At 39.1% G+C, this 17,106-nt stretch overlaps 1 protein-coding gene across 9 annotated transcripts in view; it reads left to right on the top strand.

Annotated features, from left to right (window-relative positions):
* Window positions 1-368: 368 nt before the first annotated feature.
* Window positions 369-17,106, top strand: part of otofa (otoferlin a) — a 78,853-nt gene continuing 62,115 nt past the window's right edge. For all 9 annotated transcript variants that reach the window (XM_087851859.1, XM_087851861.1, XM_087851862.1 and 6 more), the window contains exons 1-2: window positions 369-757; window positions 5,898-5,956. In XM_087851859.1, the coding sequence (XP_087707985.1) occupies window positions 676-757; window positions 5,898-5,956 (141 nt within the window). In that variant the 5' untranslated portion in view covers window positions 369-675. The remainder of the gene's footprint in view (window positions 758-5,897; window positions 5,957-17,106) is intronic.

Here is a 17,106-nt window from a genome sequence, read left to right as displayed (position 1 = left end):
CAAAGGTCAGAAAAGGACAACGTTCACCTCACCTGTTCGTCATGTTGACCCACAGCTATACTAAAGGGATCGGGGAATTGCAGTATGATGTGGGCGTGGCAGCAAACCGTTTGTAGCGTGCAAAGTTTATTGTAACAAGATCATCGTTTTATTTCAAAGTAAAATGCATGAAGTACAGTAGGTCTAGATTCATGGCTAAGCGTTTTTGTTAAAAATGTCTCTCAAACAGCGGTAGGGTTTTCCTCCGAATCCCAAGCCTGGTCTGTGTTTTTTTTTTTGTTTTTTTTTTTTGTCTCCCCGCAATTAGAGCATCATCTCTCTGTAGTTGAAGCCCACCCCCGCCCTTCCTGCGCAACGAGCAGAGTAAAACCAAGAACCAGCTCAGAGATGTGCGATAGACCCAGCAGCCACGGAGTAGGAGGAAATGTTAACTGGAGCCTGTGATTAATTCATTTTTGGGTTTTGGATTTTTTGTTTGTTTGTTTGCTTTCTTCCCTTTAAAGAAACGCACGTAAAGTATTCATGTTGCCCGGATAGAAAGCGATTTTTGGGTCCACCGACTCCAGCCCGCAAAGAAAGGCTCACCAAGACATCATTAAACGCAGATTGCACCAAATCGATTCAAGTTTTATCTGTGTGGAGTAAAATTACTCCCGCCCCCACCAGACTGGACTAATGATGGCTTTAATGGTTCACCTGAAGACGGTCGCTCACCTGCGAGGGAAAGGTGATAAGATCGCCAAAGTTACATTCAGGGGTAAGGATATATATGTATATTTTTCGAATTATTCTTCTGTATGTTGAAGCCGTGTGTGCTTGGAAACCGAATCGCGCTGTGTGCTGTGCCCTGATTTGCGCTTCGTTACACAATGTGATGAGAGCCAGTCAGCCGCTGCATAAAAAAGTTGGAAGAGCGAGAAAAAGAGTTTAGTTGCAGGCAAAACAGAATAACTGCTCTATCCAAGTTATCCAAGCCTTACGTTTTATTTCATTATATTCGTTAATATGGTAAAATACTGATACTGAAGTCTTTTTTTCCTTTATATGTTATATACATCATGTAAAGTACTACAAAAATTAATACCATTTCTGCCAAGAATGGTGAATGTGAATTCAAAGCTTTTATCTCTTCTATTTTTTAAGTGTACACTAAAAAAGAGGAAAAAAACACCAATCTTGGCATCCCTGAAACATCGATTTCCCATCACTGATTTTCAGTTATTTTATTTACTTTCTTTCAACTTACTAGAACAATGTGTTTAAGAGGCCAGTTTAGACTAAGCTGATGGCATCGATTGCTAGAGATGTGGCTAAAGATGGAGCTTTGGGAATGTTCTGTGTAAGATCTTTGGAGTACTAACCAATTCACTCAAATCTAAGAGTCAGAATTGCAGCCACGACCTTGCACTCTCTCTCAGAGGAGATGAGAAGACGAAACGAGTTGTGGAAAAAAGGGTTTAGTTGATTTATTCATGTGTTTCGCGTGCTTGTCGTTTGCTTTCCGTGTGCTGGGTGTGTGAGCAAAATAATGTGAAAGAAACTGAGACAGGAAGGAGGAGCGGTGTGTTTTTCAGCACCCTGGACAGTGATCAGTCCACTGACAGGTGCTCAGTCCCTGTTGAAATCAATGCAGCATCACAACTGGAGAAGATGTTTCAAGAGCACTGCTGCTTCCTTTCCTCTCAGTGTGTGTGTGTGTGTGTGTGTTTGTGTGTGTGTGTGTGTTTGTTGGGGGGAAAAAAGGATAACTTCTAGTGCAGTGGTCTGTGCTGCAGTGATTGCACCAGGGTCTGGATATTCTATGAACCATGCCTTCACAGTCAGTAACTGGATCGTCCGCTCTTTCCTCAAAAGTCCATCTGTCAGCAGAGTAGCTCCACTTCATCCATGTATAATTTTTTTTTTTTTAAAAATGTCAAGAAAATTTTGTGTGTGTCTGTGTTTATTTGTATGTTTTAGAGACATAAATTAACTCCAAACCTTTAAATAATCGCCAGAAATTTCTGAGTTTTTTTTTTAAATTATTGAACCTTCTGACAAATAAAAAAAACAGTTAAATATCAGAAATTATTATGACTTTTAAAACTGAAAATTATGATTTTATTTGAACATCTTGTACTTGTACTTTCAGTGCTATTTAAAATCCTGTTCCACTCTTGGCTTTTCATTCATTCAAAACTCAGTGTGAGCTCTGAGGGTTTTCTATTTAAAAAAATAAGAAACAAAAGAACAAGCAGAAACACAGACAATCTTACATATATAAGAAATACCACATTAAAGGTATGTAAATGAATTCTAGCTGCACTAGGATCTTACATCTATTCTGCTACCCAATACAGTCCATGACCTGAATAGGAATTTCCTTTGTGATCCTCTAGCATGAGTTTGTTGAAGTAAACAGATATGAAGGAATAGCAGAGTCACAGGAAAGGTGGCTGCACGTATGGTTGAACATCAAGCCCAACATTTAGTAAATCAGTTTCATCCAAAAGCTGAATAATTGCATATTCAAAATTATCCAGTTAAAGAGTTCAAGCATATTTATTAATAGCCACTCAGCTGCTGGAGGGGAAATTTCATTTCCATTTTTAAATCTTGTCATTTTTTCCTCAGTCTCACAATTTCTTCTCCATTCTTCCAGCACATTTAAGTTTAATTATTCATTTATTTGAGCTAAATAATATTTTTTTAAATACTTCCCAAATTTGTGTGTTAATCACAGTGTCTTAATCAGCCCTGCATTCCCACATATCCTCCGGCGCCGTGGGTTTTTGGTTTAGGCTGTCAGTGGAGTTTCCTGAGCACTTAGAGTTTAAAACGCTTCCTGTCTGGAGAGGAAGCGGTCTGCCAGGGAAATAAGTGCTTTGGTGCTTTGTGTAGCTGTGTATCAGACCTGCACTAAGTTCAGGAGGAGTTTGGGGCCATTTTTAATTACAGAACAGCTTCAGTTTATCTCTCTTTTTAGGGTGTCTGGTGTAAGAAACTCATTCAGTCATTATTCTGGCATTTCTTTGTACCCCAGCTTTCTGCCTTGTTATCTAGCATCTAGGAAGTGTATGAGTACAAGTATGAATATGTAAAATATCAGTTGCATTTTTGTCAACCCTTTGCTGCTTACAGAAATCAGCAATTACTGATCGAAGGTCTTTTAAGGTCTCTATTTTTGAGGTATTTTGTCATCATCAGATGCTTAATTTTTGTAAGTCAGAAGAGTCCTATAACCACCCCGAAGCTGAATCAACATGATATCTCTGGAAGGGGGAAAAGGTGTAATAAAAAAGCTTCAAGCCAGTGCAATAAAGACAGCTAATAAAAATGGATTAAATGTGACGTGATGTTCTATCTCTGATCTGACTTTATCTGGTTGTTATTATTTGCTGTCAGAAACAATAAACCAAGTCAAGTCCCTTCAAAGGAGGGTCTTCAAAATGTAATTGATTTCCCGACAAGTCGTTGATGAATTCTGGTTATGTGATCGGCAGCTCTTGGCTTTATCAGAGAGCTGCACTTCGGCTGTTGCTGCTCCTCTTCTGAGTAGCCTGCAGCAATACAGAGCCATGCAAGAATTAATGAAACCTTATCTCTGTGCTTTACAATATTAATTTTCAGTTCATTCACCCAGGCTGTCTTCCTCTACGTTGGCACTTATCAAACTTCTCTTTAACCTCTAGGCACTTAGCACAGCTGCTTGGACAGTTTGTTTGTTCTTTTTATTACTCAGAGTCTTCCTGATTCACAGGCAGGAACAGAGCTTGGGGCAATTTCTTGTATCCTGCGGATATTTTTAAAATTCCTTTCCTCTGTGTAGCACTTTATTCTGCAAACAGACGTTTACTTTTTAAATTAGGGCACCTATTCAGCTTGTAATGCCACTTACTGCCCCCTAATGCACCAGGAAATAAGGTAAAATTAACTGCATTAAAAAAACCCAAATGTTTCCATGTTTCTACTCAACACTCGAGTTTTCTGCTTTAACCACATTCTTGCAAAAACTTAAGAAAGCCTTAAATGCACCTCTGCGCCCTCTTCATTCATGTGGGTTTCAGACTTACACAGTGTTCTCCATCTTTCACTCTTTTAATTTTCATCTATCTGCTTGAGATAACAAAAAATGACTCTCTGTTCATTTTCTTTCTTATAGCTCAGGTCCTTTGTAGCAGCTCTTTAACTCTTTATCTTTACTGTTTCATCAAGGCCAAAAGCCGCACCGATTAGCAGAATGTTGTTTTAGTTTGGTGTGGAGCACCTTACATAAGTGTCACATGGTCTGCTTTTCTAAGCCCACATCTAGTTGGATGAAAACACTGGTATGACAGCAGTGCCGCTCTTTTCAATAATGTAGGAGGAATGTTGTCTCTCTCCCTCTCCGACACTGAAGTGGTGTTTATTTTCTAAAATAATATTCAAAGGTTTAGGGGATTTATAAGGTTCAAGAGAGCGTAGGAGTGAAGGCAAAGAGAGACAGGAGCACCTGGAAGTAGGATTATAAACTAGAGTCATATTTGTGCATTGGTAAAATTATAACAATAAGCTTACGTCAAGCATGACATTTTTAAAACCTGAAGGTTTTGTGCTTTTGAATGTGTGAAAAGATACTTTCTGCACTTATAATATCTAAAATATCTGAGCCTGGCACAATGTATTTACTCCATTTACCCTCATTATTACAGCCAAACTGACAGGGACTGTAATTAACATTGTAGGCGTCTGTATGCGTTTGTGTGTCTCCCTGTGTATGGCAGCTGATGTGCCCACAAGCACACAAATAGACATCAACAGAGCTTCATAAAGGCTCAGATGCACAAAGCAAACTATCAGAACAAAGCAGAATGCACACTGTGGTGCAGGATCATTCATAAGCATCACAAAGCAACCAGGTGAGCACAACAACCAGGTCGCATGAGTGAGTCAGGTTACTGTTCAATGAAAGGTCCCTTTCCCAATATAAACTCTGAGTAGACAACAGCTTTCATTGGCTGACACACATACTTTTAGCTCTAATAATGGAAAAATATGATTTTAATTTATATTTTTGACATTCTTCTGCAGTCTCTCTGTGTCGCACAGTGAGTCACACTGTAGTCATTTAATTGTCTGCATTTCCTTTCTGCCTCTGGTGACTCCACGCAGCTGTTTCATATTTACATTTGTCAGGTACTTAAAGTATAATTTGTCTTTTCGCAGCTCTTTATGAGATGAGTAAGCTGATTTTATGTCACCCCATTTTCACTTTAATAAACGTCTCAGTGAACTGATGGATTCAGGTTCTAACCTGCATCTGACAAGGCCAAGTGCACCCTTATTGACTTAAGTCACTTGTAGAACCACATTTAGCAATTATAACTTTAAATTATTTTTTTCTGTATGACTATCAGTCTTTCACGTTGTTGAGAAAGAATGTTTTCCCACTTTTCTTTACAATGCTGCTTCAGTTTGGGTTTGTTTATGCAGAAGTCTCCTAAGGTCCAGGTTTAGATTACATCTTGATTATTTTCTTTTTCAGCCATTCTGCTGTAGATCTGCTGCTGGATCATTGTCCTGTTGCATCTCCAACACAGGAAAAGCTTTATATATTTAAAACATTTCACTCTAGAATATTTTGGTATACAAGGGAGTTCATGGTCAACTCCAAGTCCTGTGGCTGCAAAAAAAAAAACCCCCACATCACAGTGCACAGAGCTTCAATAATCACTTACCTGCTTGCTACTTTGGATAAAGTCTTAAAACTAAATTGTTTCATAATTAATGCAGCTTTAAGTAAACACCAACTGACTGCTCTTTCTCGTGCTTTGTACGTGCCCCATGCAGTGAGCCCACCCACTCAAAGTGGGATGACAGCAGGCACAATGGTGTTACTGAACCAGGTTTTAATGACTAAATTCCTCCTTATTTTTCAGGTCTGCCCTTCTACAGCCGTATAGCAGAGAACTGTGAGGAGGTGGCACACTTTAATGAGGTCAGTATCTTTATTTGATTTGTCATACAATAACCTGTGTCAATGGTGACCAATCAGCAATTATTAAGAATCCAGAATTGGCTGATTTCACTGGCTGCAGGTTCTGTTATTGAACTGAGGTGGAAAAGGTGAAAAAAGGCACATTGCTGGTAATGACTGAAATGATCACTGTAAGATTTTACATTTACATGAATAAAGTCAGGGCTCTGTGTGGTTTATCAGTCATTTGATGTTAATATCTTTAGGAACAGCTTTATCCAAAACATTGACAGCTGTTTAACAAAATCTTTATTTAATTCAGACAAAGTCTGGCACATTTTAAGGATGCTAGCCTTTACTTGAATTAAGTGATTCAGCTAAATTATTCTCACTGTATTCAGTACAAGTATACAAGCCTGCTGTGTTCGTGAGTAAGAACTTTATCCCCCAAAAGATACCAAATGAATGTCGGATGACATAGATAGAAATCTTGCCCTTTTTTTGTATTTTGTCCATCTTTTCTCTACACCAGGGTTTTCAAAGTGCTTGACCCTATACCAGCATACAGAGTGCAAATAAAAGGTGAATACAAAGTGAAGCAATGTACATGCACAAAGTGTAAGAAACTGCTCTAAAAATAGAGGATGCATTGTTCAGTAATACCACTTCCTTTAAGAATTCAGTTGAATACTGTAAATGGAGATGCCTTAGAGGAAAACTGTTAGCAATACAAATGTACATCAAAAAGTACAGTTATACTGTAAATACTGAATACTGTGCAAAAGTCTTGAGCCACCCTTCATTTATTTATATTTTGCTAGGACAATGGCAAAAGAGTGCAGCAATTTATTGAGCAAACACACAAAATACACTACATACATACATATATATATATACATATATATATATATATATATATATATATATATATATATATATATATATATATATATATATATATATACACATATATATATATATGTATATATATATATATATATATATATATATATATATATATATATAAACTAAAAAAACTCAATAATAGGAAAGTGTTGTAATGTTATTTGAGTTATTTCATTTTTTGGCTGACTGTTGTGGATGAATCAGAATCAGAATCAGAAAGGGTTTTATTGCCAAATGTTGAGCAGGTTTACAACATAAGGAAATTGCTGCGGTACTTAGTGCAAATGTGATGTGTGATGTGTGATGATTTTCAGTGTGTGAACAATGTGAAGGCTTATCTTATCTTATCTTATCTTATCTTAGATAGAAATGGGCCACCAAGACCCCACTGTTGTAATTTCTTAATGCTCATGCAGACACTTAGATAACTCCCAGCGTGCCAATGCTAACCTCTAGGTTGAAGGATCTTGCTTTAACACCTCATTACTGTTCTGATTCAAAAATTAGCAACCATTCGTGAGTGGCTCTTCCCTGCACGTGGCTGACATCTCACCAAGTGGCTTTTAATCACTCTCTTCTGTTCACTTATGGTCTATAAAGGTTAGAGAGACGAGGCAGTGTTGAACAGTGTTGCAATTAAACTGGGCATTTCATGCTCCATTGCTTTAGTTAGGAAAAAGGTGGTCCCTTAAAAAGCCCTTCTTTCCGACTTAGAGGTTTCTTTCATTTGTAAAAGAAGGTTTCACTGTTTTACTTTAAATCTAGTAAATTGCATTATTCTGAGCAGCTGCATTGCTCTGAGCGTCTCTTTGAAAACCCAAAGGATTTACCTGCGTCCCTCGGGTGCTGGTTGGTAAGTCTCTGATTTTGGTTGCTTTGAAATTCTGTGAAATATTCCCAATACTATTTCTGCAAGCTCCCATTGCACTGTGAAACCAGCATTATGATGAATTCCAATGTAGACTCGTGTAAAGGAGCAGAGAGGGGAAATAAGAAAGAAATGAAAGCCAAGGGATCAAGAGCGAAGTGCAGTAGGAAATCCACACAGAGCAGAAGCCAAAGAGACAGAACAGAGGTAGGGGATAAAGCCAAGGAATGAAAAATGAAAAACAAACAGGAAAGCACTCTCAAATATATACAGTACCTTCCCAGAGGAGGTTTTACATCATGCTTTCTGTTTTTTTCTCATTTTAAGCTGCTGGTTTTAACAGAGAAAATGTTCTTCGTTTGATGGCTCACAAGCTGAGTGCTGCTTCCTTCCCTGATAACAGGGGCTTTTGTTTTCAGTCTAATCAGGAAAATGCTGAAATGACTGTACAAACTTAGCCTAGTCACACAGGCACACACACACAGACCCACACACACACACACAGACGCTTTATGTGTACAGTCCCTGCAGAGGCAGCATTGTTTTTTGTATTATGATGTAAGACTAAAAAGAAGAAAACCAGACAAATGAATCCCAAAATATCTTTGACTCTGCATATAACTGGTATCAACTAAGTGGTGAGGCTGAAATGTGATTTCTTATGACAACCTCTCCCAATTCTCACATCTCAGTCTCGGAGTGCTGGGGAGGTAGTTAGTGTCACTCAGCATCAATAACACGATCAAGCTTTCTATGGGATGAATCGCGCTTACAGTAGTTTCCGAGCCTGTGTGAATGTGTGCCTGTGTGAAAATGTTGCAGTGTTGTGTGCTGCTGGTGGCCAGGCATACATTTTTTCCCCAGCCCCTGGGTCCTCATCACACCCTCCCCATCGTTGTATTCTTCAACCTTAGCAGTAAAACATTTGCATGGCTCAGTAGGCTCTGTCCAGCCCCTGGAGTTCAGGGCCATTAGCATAGAGCTGTGTGGCTTGATGCAGGTCCATGCATAACGATAGAAGCCTTTGAACTAGTATTCGGATAGACTGGATGGGGAATTCATTATTCATTATATGGTGGGGCTTTTAGCTGCAGAACACCAGGGCTTCCCCCTGACTAGTTAGCAGAGCAAAGAACAGAGAGTCCTGCATGCACTGCGCATCGCCACAGAGTTCAGTTTTGGCCCTGCAGATATAACAATTTTAATTTTTCAAACAAGATGTCAAGAGATTTGAACCATGCAGACAAAGCACTGTAGATAGCATGCAAATAACAGAAGGACATTAGAAGATTCATTTTGCAACAGCTTCCAGTAATTTCCTACGATTCTAAGTGTTTTTTCAGAATTTGTACTTACTGTTCAGATGTCTGTGTTTTCCTTACTGATAAAACCCCAGAATGACCCCATATTATTGACACTTTCTACAAACTACACTTAAAGGATGGCAGCAACCGCTGACGCCCGTTCTTGCGGATGACTGTGTTGAAGCCTCGAGTTTAGCAGTTTGGCTGTCGACATGTTTTATAGACATCACAAGCTAGAGGAGGTCAGAGTGAGAATGTGAGGACACTGCAAGCTCAGACAGCGGCAACTTGTCAACCACATGAGACCCAGGCTACAAAGCGTTCTGTTCACACCATAGTTTTCAAAGGGAACATCATGGTTTATTGAAGAAGACGTGAAACTTGTGAGTGAGGATATAAACCAATCGGGTCATCCACTTTTGTAGGCATTCTGACTTTTCCTTGCAGTCAGAGGAGTTCATGCTGGTCATTAGCAGAAGTGCAGGTGAACAAACTCCAACATCTTCCTTAAATTCTGATATATTTATCTACTAGCCTCCTCAGTTTGTGAGCATTTGCTTTTATAAATAAAATCACACTACTCTCATCTTTCCTGTCAGTTAATATGATTCAAAGTTTGCTGAAATGGCAGCTGTATTCAGTCTCAGCTAAAATTCTGGTCAGCCTGACCAGTCCTATGAATTTCCTGGCATATTGTGGTTCATCAAAGTGAGCAGGAGGAGACCTCAGTGAGTTTACGTCCAAGCTACTTCCTACTGCTCATAGATAATCATGTTTGGGAAGCCAGTATTCAAGTAAGGCCTATTTGTTATATGAGAGTGGAACGTATCACTGTCAGGGTGAGGTTTTTAAACTAATATACACTATACTACGTTCATATACTGTAAGTCTCCTGAGCATAAAATACTCTTAAAACATAAGTTGAAGGATTCACTGTGATCCACCTCTGGAGATCACATTTCAGTGCTGCTTCACTTGAACACTTGACCACCAGTATTGAGTAGAGTAGAAGCAGTTTCCAGAGGAGCAGACACAAGCTGGAATACTGCTGATGCTAAAAATAGATAATAAACTTCACCGGGTTTTAAGATTCTGCGTTGCTCCGGGGAGGAGCTTTCCCAACTCTCGGTATACTGAATAAATGATGACCATAGCAGAATATTTTCTTTGCTGGTATAGAGCTGGAGGGAAGGTAAAGTGGAAATTTGAGCAATGAAAATAAAGGAAATAAAATGTATAGGTGCAAATTACTATGTAGAAGATAATCCCAAGATTTTGTTTTGAGTGTGATTTATGCATTACATGATTTATTCATACTGGTTTTCTATGAATGAATTATAAAACTACCAGTTTAAAGAAGTGTAGGTCAACACAGAGACATAATTTTCTTTAATAACAACTGTATAGTAACAGCTGTGTAAAAAAGAGAGTGTTTATAGGACAGTTTGTATACTTTTACTGTTTTCACAGAATTTAGGAGGGTTAGTAGCTTCCACATGCTGCTGATCAAATGCACTTGATTAACAGATAATCAACAAGTTTGAGTTCATCAGCTGTGTGTCAACACTATGTTCCCAGGAGTGGTTGTTTCAGCAAATTAACAACAAGTTCAGACCCAGCAATGGTCAGAGAATTGGCAAGAAACCCAAGCGCTACTTCTTAGACTCTATAAGTCTCAGTTAGCATGTTGAATAATGAAGTTAATGAACAAATATGGGTTGTTTGCAAGGTTTGCCTCGAGAAATTCAATTAAATTTAGTTCAGTTTTATTTATATAGCAGCAAATACCAAGAAAATTGCCTCAAGGAACTTTATGTTGTAAGGTCAAGACCCTACAGCACAGGTGTCAAACTCCAGGCCTCGAGGGCCGGTGTCCTGCAGGTTTTAGATGTGTCCTTGATCCAACACAGCTGATTTAAATGTCTAAATTACCTCCTCAACATGTCTTGAAGTTCTCCAGAGGCCTGGTAATGAACTGATCACTTGATTCAGGTGTGTTGACCCAGAGTGATATCTAAAACCTGCAGGACACCGGCCCTCGAGGCCTGGAGTTTGACACCCCTGCCCTACAGTAATACAGAGAAAACCCCAACAATCACTTTATCCGCTATGAGCAAGTACTTGGCAACAGTGGGATGGGAACAATAGACAGGAAGAAACCTCCAGCAGACCAGACTCATGGAGGGGCGGTCATCCGCCATGCATTTTCTAGAAATGCTAACTTTGTAAAAAACAGATTTATATTGCACTCACTATATGTCTGAGTGATAACTTTCTCCCAGTATCTTACTTAGAGAAGCTGCTCTTATATCCACAAGGGAGCCTATGCAGAAGGAGTTTCATTTGCAGAGCTACCCTCCACAAGTCAGACATATAGGGGGTAGCTCTGCATATTTGATTTAGCAGAGTTTTTACATCTCCGCTGGGGTTTATGTCTCCTACCCAGAACTCAATCAGGGATCTTTTCCTTGTTAAGCAAATGTATAAAGCAGAAACATGTGATTCAGTTTATATTTGCTATACTATGGTATGTTATGGTGGCTTCGCTGTAGCAATAACACAACACATTTATTTTAATTATCAAAGAACATGATTTCTTTCTGAGATTTGAGATGCTGACCTGTCATTTGTTCTGTTGTTGCAAAGAAGGAGAACAAAAAAACTGCTTTTCAGTGAAAAGAAAGTTTTTACTTGAGGCGTGAGTGCTATCTCTTAGCACAAGAGCATCTATTTTTAAAGAGTTGTGAAGCCCTTTACTTGACAAGTGTGTGGTCAATTATTTCTGCACCATCTGGTTTCCAGCAGCAGAAACTAGGGAATGGAGAGCAGTTTTATCAGTGTCCAGCTTGACAACAAAATAAGACTCAGAGAATAAGATAAGTGAATTAACTAGATAACATTCTCTTAGGTGGCTTCAAAGCTATTCAATTTCAAGAGAAAAGGAAGGGTTGAATTCATAACTGAGCAATCCACTTGTCTCTCGCAGGGCTAGTAATATTTTCAGTAACAGTTTTCAGTGTTTTACTAATGAAGACAGTCAGCTCAGTAATATTTGAGACAAAAAAACAGCATTAACAGGAATGCCTGCAGCATGTTTTCAGCCTACCACAATCACTGATAAATATGCACAAATTCTGGTTGAATGAACTGTTCTGACTGAATTTATGTGACCATGTCTTCAGCCATGGCATTGTATTTGACACATGCTATAAATTAGACTGAGATCAATGTAGAAACACTGAAGCATGCAGAGAAAGTGACATACGAGCTGAAGAGGAAGTGAAAACTGGGATGGACAGTTGAATTGGAAAAAGTAAATTGAGCCCAGGTTTGTGGTGATGAGGAGGGCATGTAAGCAGAGTGCTGTCAGTGATTTTGACAAGATCGAGTTTCTCAGCAGAACCGGCTTATCGGAGATGCTGTTTCATCTGTGCACACACATACGCACACAAACACACACATTACCAGCTCAGTATCATGGCAAAGCAACAAAAAATTAGACAATGTGTATTATGTTCATGTGCGTGGACACAAACTGCCCTTTTGTAGTGGGAGTCAGTGTTTTATTGCCATTCCAACACATATATTTGCACGAGTAGAAGCAAAATTGTAATTGGGTGCAATTAAAAGGCAACAAGAACGAGAACATGAAAGAGCGACATGTACACAAACTAGGAACAGACAGCTTGAGCTTATTCACAGTGTCATTTAGAATAAATAAGAAAATAAAGAATAAACAAGAAGCACTCCAGAAGCTCAAACCTCTGCCAAAGCAGCTCACTCTCTGGGCAACATTTAATTTTAATGGGGCAGTTACGTATTTTGTACATCTTCATTCATTTTTATATACTCTCATATATAAAAATATATAATTTCTTTGTTCTTTTTACTTTAAGAAGTTTGTAGTGCAGTAAAAATCATGTTGCTATAACGAACAAAGGCAGCTTAATTTTAAGCACTTATGTAAATTTATTTTACCTTGAGGACGAGACCAGAGGTTCAAAGTCATGTGATGTTAAGAATTCCTGTATATCACTCAATAAATGCCAATATGTTGTCAATACAAACAACGGCAGTAAAAAGATTTTTAAATAGCTCTGTCTAGCATTATTATCACTTTGACCGTCAGATCAATCTACTGACCTTTAGGACAGGTCAGAGGTCAAGTCTAATATGATATTTTAAATCTTTATAAAGTGATTTTTACATGTTAACAACATAATTACTAATTACGTAGACAGTGTCTACGTAATTAGGCAGGGGGCGATCGTGGCTCAAGAGTTGGGAGTTCGCCTTGTAATCGGAAGGTTGCCAGTTCGAGCCCCGGCTCGGACAGTCTCGGTCGTTGTGTCCTTGGGCAAGACACTTCACCTACCGCCTACTGGTGTTGGCCAGAAGGGCCGATGGCGCGATATGGCAGCCTCGCTTCTGTCAGTCTGCCCCAGGGCAGCTGTGGCTACAACTGTAGCTTGCCTCCACCAGTGTGTGAATGTGAGAGTGAATGGGTGGATGACTGGACGTGTAAAGCGCTTTGGGGTCCCTAGGCGGGACTAGTAAAAGCGCTATACAAATACAGGCCATTTACCATTTACCATTTTTCAGTTTTTGACCTTTGACCTTAAGGTCAATCATTAAGTTGACCTTAAAGACCTGTGGTGGGTGCAATCCAGATTTTAATGGATTGCTGACATGACCCCATTCTACACTCCTACAAAGTTTTATCAGAGTTCATTCAAAACTTCTCGAGCTATTGTGTTTACAGACAGAATGCCACGAACCCACACAAATGCTACCAAATACATAAGCTCTTTGTCAGAGGTAATAAGAACATTTAAGGTACAGTGGATAGTCCAAATGCAAGATGTTTCTCATGTTTTTGACCTTTATCTGGCAGCAGCAGACTACAGAGCACTACCAGAGTTCAACAATCTGACAGCAGCAGAGGCTGTTCCTCAGTCTGGTGGTTCTGCTCTGCAGCCTCATGTCAAGCCTCTTGCATCTGCTTGTATAGATGTGTGGTGGTGCAAAATAGGTTCAGAACTAAGCCCCCAAGTCCAACATGCCTCAGCCTCCTGAGAAAGTAGTGATGCTGATGTACCTTCTTAACTGGGAAGGGAGTGTTATGGCTCCAGGTGAAATCCTCAGAAGGATGTTCCACAGAAAAGTAAAATGTTTCTGAGCCGAAGCATAACTAAGAAACTTCTAAGGCAGCTTTGAGCTCTAATTTGGTGAATAAATCTAACCAGACAGTGATTGCAAAAAAATGCCTACAGCAAATAATTAAAAACAGCAAATGAAAGTCTTTTTATTCTTATCACTGCCATTAAAAACTAATCTGCTGCCTTACAGTATTACTTGTTGAAAAAATTCCTAATAATAAGAAACTAACATTTAAATGGTAAATGTACTGGTTTGTATATAATGATTTTCTGCTCCTCTGGAGCAGTCAAAGCTCTTTATACAATATGCCTCATTTACCCATTGGACCATTCATACAAGCACTTTTCTATGCTTTTTCTGACTAAGTTCTTCCTATTTAACATGCAAAATTTGTGGTTCAGTATCAGGGATCAAACTACAAATGTTCCGTTTAGTAGATGACCTGCCCAATTTTCTAATTTATAGTCAACTGTGGTAACTGTAGCTCAGGAGTTAGAGCGGGTCGTGTACTAATCAGAATCATCAGTTGGTGGTTTAGTTTTACTCGTCAATTGCTTTTTACACAGCATGGTTGTGAAGATAACCATGTGTTCCACAATGATAACACATTTATTTGATAAAAATGAATTAAAATCATGCTGGACAGTAAAGAAAGAAAGATGATAATAGAAAAAGCTGAGCAGTGAAATTTATTGTTAAGTTACTGTATGTAGGTGAAGTGAAGTTCTAGCATTGAGGGATGAACTCATGCAGAGGTGGACTCACACTGGCACATCAGAAAAACTTCAATGCATGTGGATGCAGCTGGTGCATATGTAGCCCGCTGGTGATGGAGCTGCAATCTTTTTGCAGTCTCCCCTTATCTCCTTCACCCTTTAATGATAAAGCCTGAAGAATCAAGACCTGACTTTACAAGCTGTAAGAAGAATTCTCCTACTGTCAGTGCAGTGCACGTCTCCTCACTTTAGTAGTGAGCGAGCTTTAAAAAAAATTTTTTATTCGTAATTGATAATGGAGGTGTTTTCATTTTCTGTGTCTGTGGCAACAGTCATGCGATATAAAAGGATGGTGAGTGGAGGGAAAACTGAGGTCATCCATTTGTTCGCCATGATGCTAGAGCGTGGGATCACAGCAGTAATGGCTTTTCCTCAGCTTCGCATTTAGCCGCTCTGATAGGGCGCTGTGGTCTCAAGGCTTGTGGTTAGTGACATCAGTTCTGTCACTTTTAATGAGCGGCCTCACTCTGGCAATTAGGCGTTGTACAATGCAGGGGGTTGGGCGTGGGAGGCTGGGAATAGTAGTAGTGTAGTATTCAGGCCAGCTCGGAAAAGAATGGAGCAGATATAAAATAAGATTAGTGTTCGTTTGCCTTTTTAAAAACATCATTGCAGCGGTTGCTTCTCCGGTTACTATCACATATTCCTAGATTCACATAATCAGTGATGCATTTTGATAAAGCAAGCCAGCCTGAATGGTAGAGTAGGCGCATTGCAGCAGTTACATCAGTCAGTCTTTGAAGCACAGTGACTACTGACACTTGAAGGTTGAGCTTTGTATAACTGGAAAACGTTTTTTCTTTTTTACTAATATAACTTTTTGGCTAATTCTGGGTGACTGTACAGGGGCTTAATTGGCATCAAAACATTAATACAGAATACATATTAGCATAGGTTTAAATAATAGTATCTATCATGGCTGCATTCCCTGAAAGTAAGGCAAACCAAGGGTTGTGGTGTTTTGTGCATACCAATACATTAATGTAGCTCACAGAGATGTGAGTGTTATTTTTCCACTTTGAGAAGTCCAAATGTCTTCTGGAAATTCATTGAAAAGGTTCTTTTTAGCCCATCAGAGAAGGAAAATAAGTGTTAAGAATAAAATGAATGATGGCTACACTCTATTCAAATTTCCTTAAAGCCATGACAGTGTGACAAAGTTGCAATGAAATGTTGTAGAGCCTCTGGCGCTGCAGGCCAGCCTTCTTCTGCGTAGCATTAATTACCTTGTGCTCATGTCCTGGTGCTTTATATGCAGTGCCAGTCAAAACAAATAAAATCCTGGCACTTTTTTTTCTTCTGGTCTCTCTTTGATGAGGGAAAGTTTTCCCCCCCAGAGGCAAATATATTTGTCCCTCATCTCTTCACATCCATTCTGACATGCTTCGCAATTCCCCTTCAGGAATTTGACATCTGTTATACTGACGTTAATTCTTTATGTTGAAGCTATGACTGTTATACTCACTGATTCATTCAAGAACTGCATTGAAAAAATAGCAGGAAACTCACAGAATAACTAGTGTTGCACCGGTGCACATCAGGTTACAGAGTAGGTTTATGTTGTAGGGCTTCACAGGGATTTGCGGTTACGTACCTATGCTGAAGATTCAGCAAAGAGTAAAAATCAACTGTGATCATATCAACTGATCCCTGAAGCTTTTTTACTGGTTTATGAAAAGCCAGTTACCATTTACCATTAATAATGAACAAGAACTTTTTTAAAAACATAAAACATCTACTGTAGCTAAGGAAACTGAATGTTTTTAGAGAAGAAAGATTTGCTAAACAAAGTGTGCATTATTCTGTTGACTAAAGTTTTGATTTTGTCACCACTGTGTGTCAGTTTTTCCACAGCCAGATGTGCTAACATCTGTGGGATGCCAGGATTTGCCAGGATGTTCACTTTATTGTAACTTTGTTGTCTCTTCTTTCTGTCAAAATGTCTTCACTTTTTCAGAGCGGTCTTGTACACTCACCATGCACTTTATTGAGTACAGCTGATCTATTAGCTGATCGCAAAGCAGCAACTCAGGGCATTTAGGCAAGCAGACAACGGTGATTTAAGTGACTATGACTATGACATGGTTGTTGGTGCCAGATGGGCTAGTCTGAGCTCCCTAGAGTTTAGAGAAAAAGGTCTTAAAAAGAGAAAATATG

The sequence above is a fragment of the Neolamprologus brichardi genome, chromosome 15, assembly GCF_056152115.1.
Source record: "Neolamprologus brichardi isolate AB-2024 chromosome 15, ASM5615211v1, whole genome shotgun sequence".
Classification (NCBI taxonomy): domain Eukaryota; kingdom Metazoa; phylum Chordata; class Actinopteri; order Cichliformes; family Cichlidae; genus Neolamprologus; species Neolamprologus brichardi.
The sequence above is the reverse complement of the archived record's forward strand: the minus strand, read 5'-3'. Positions and strand labels throughout refer to the sequence as shown.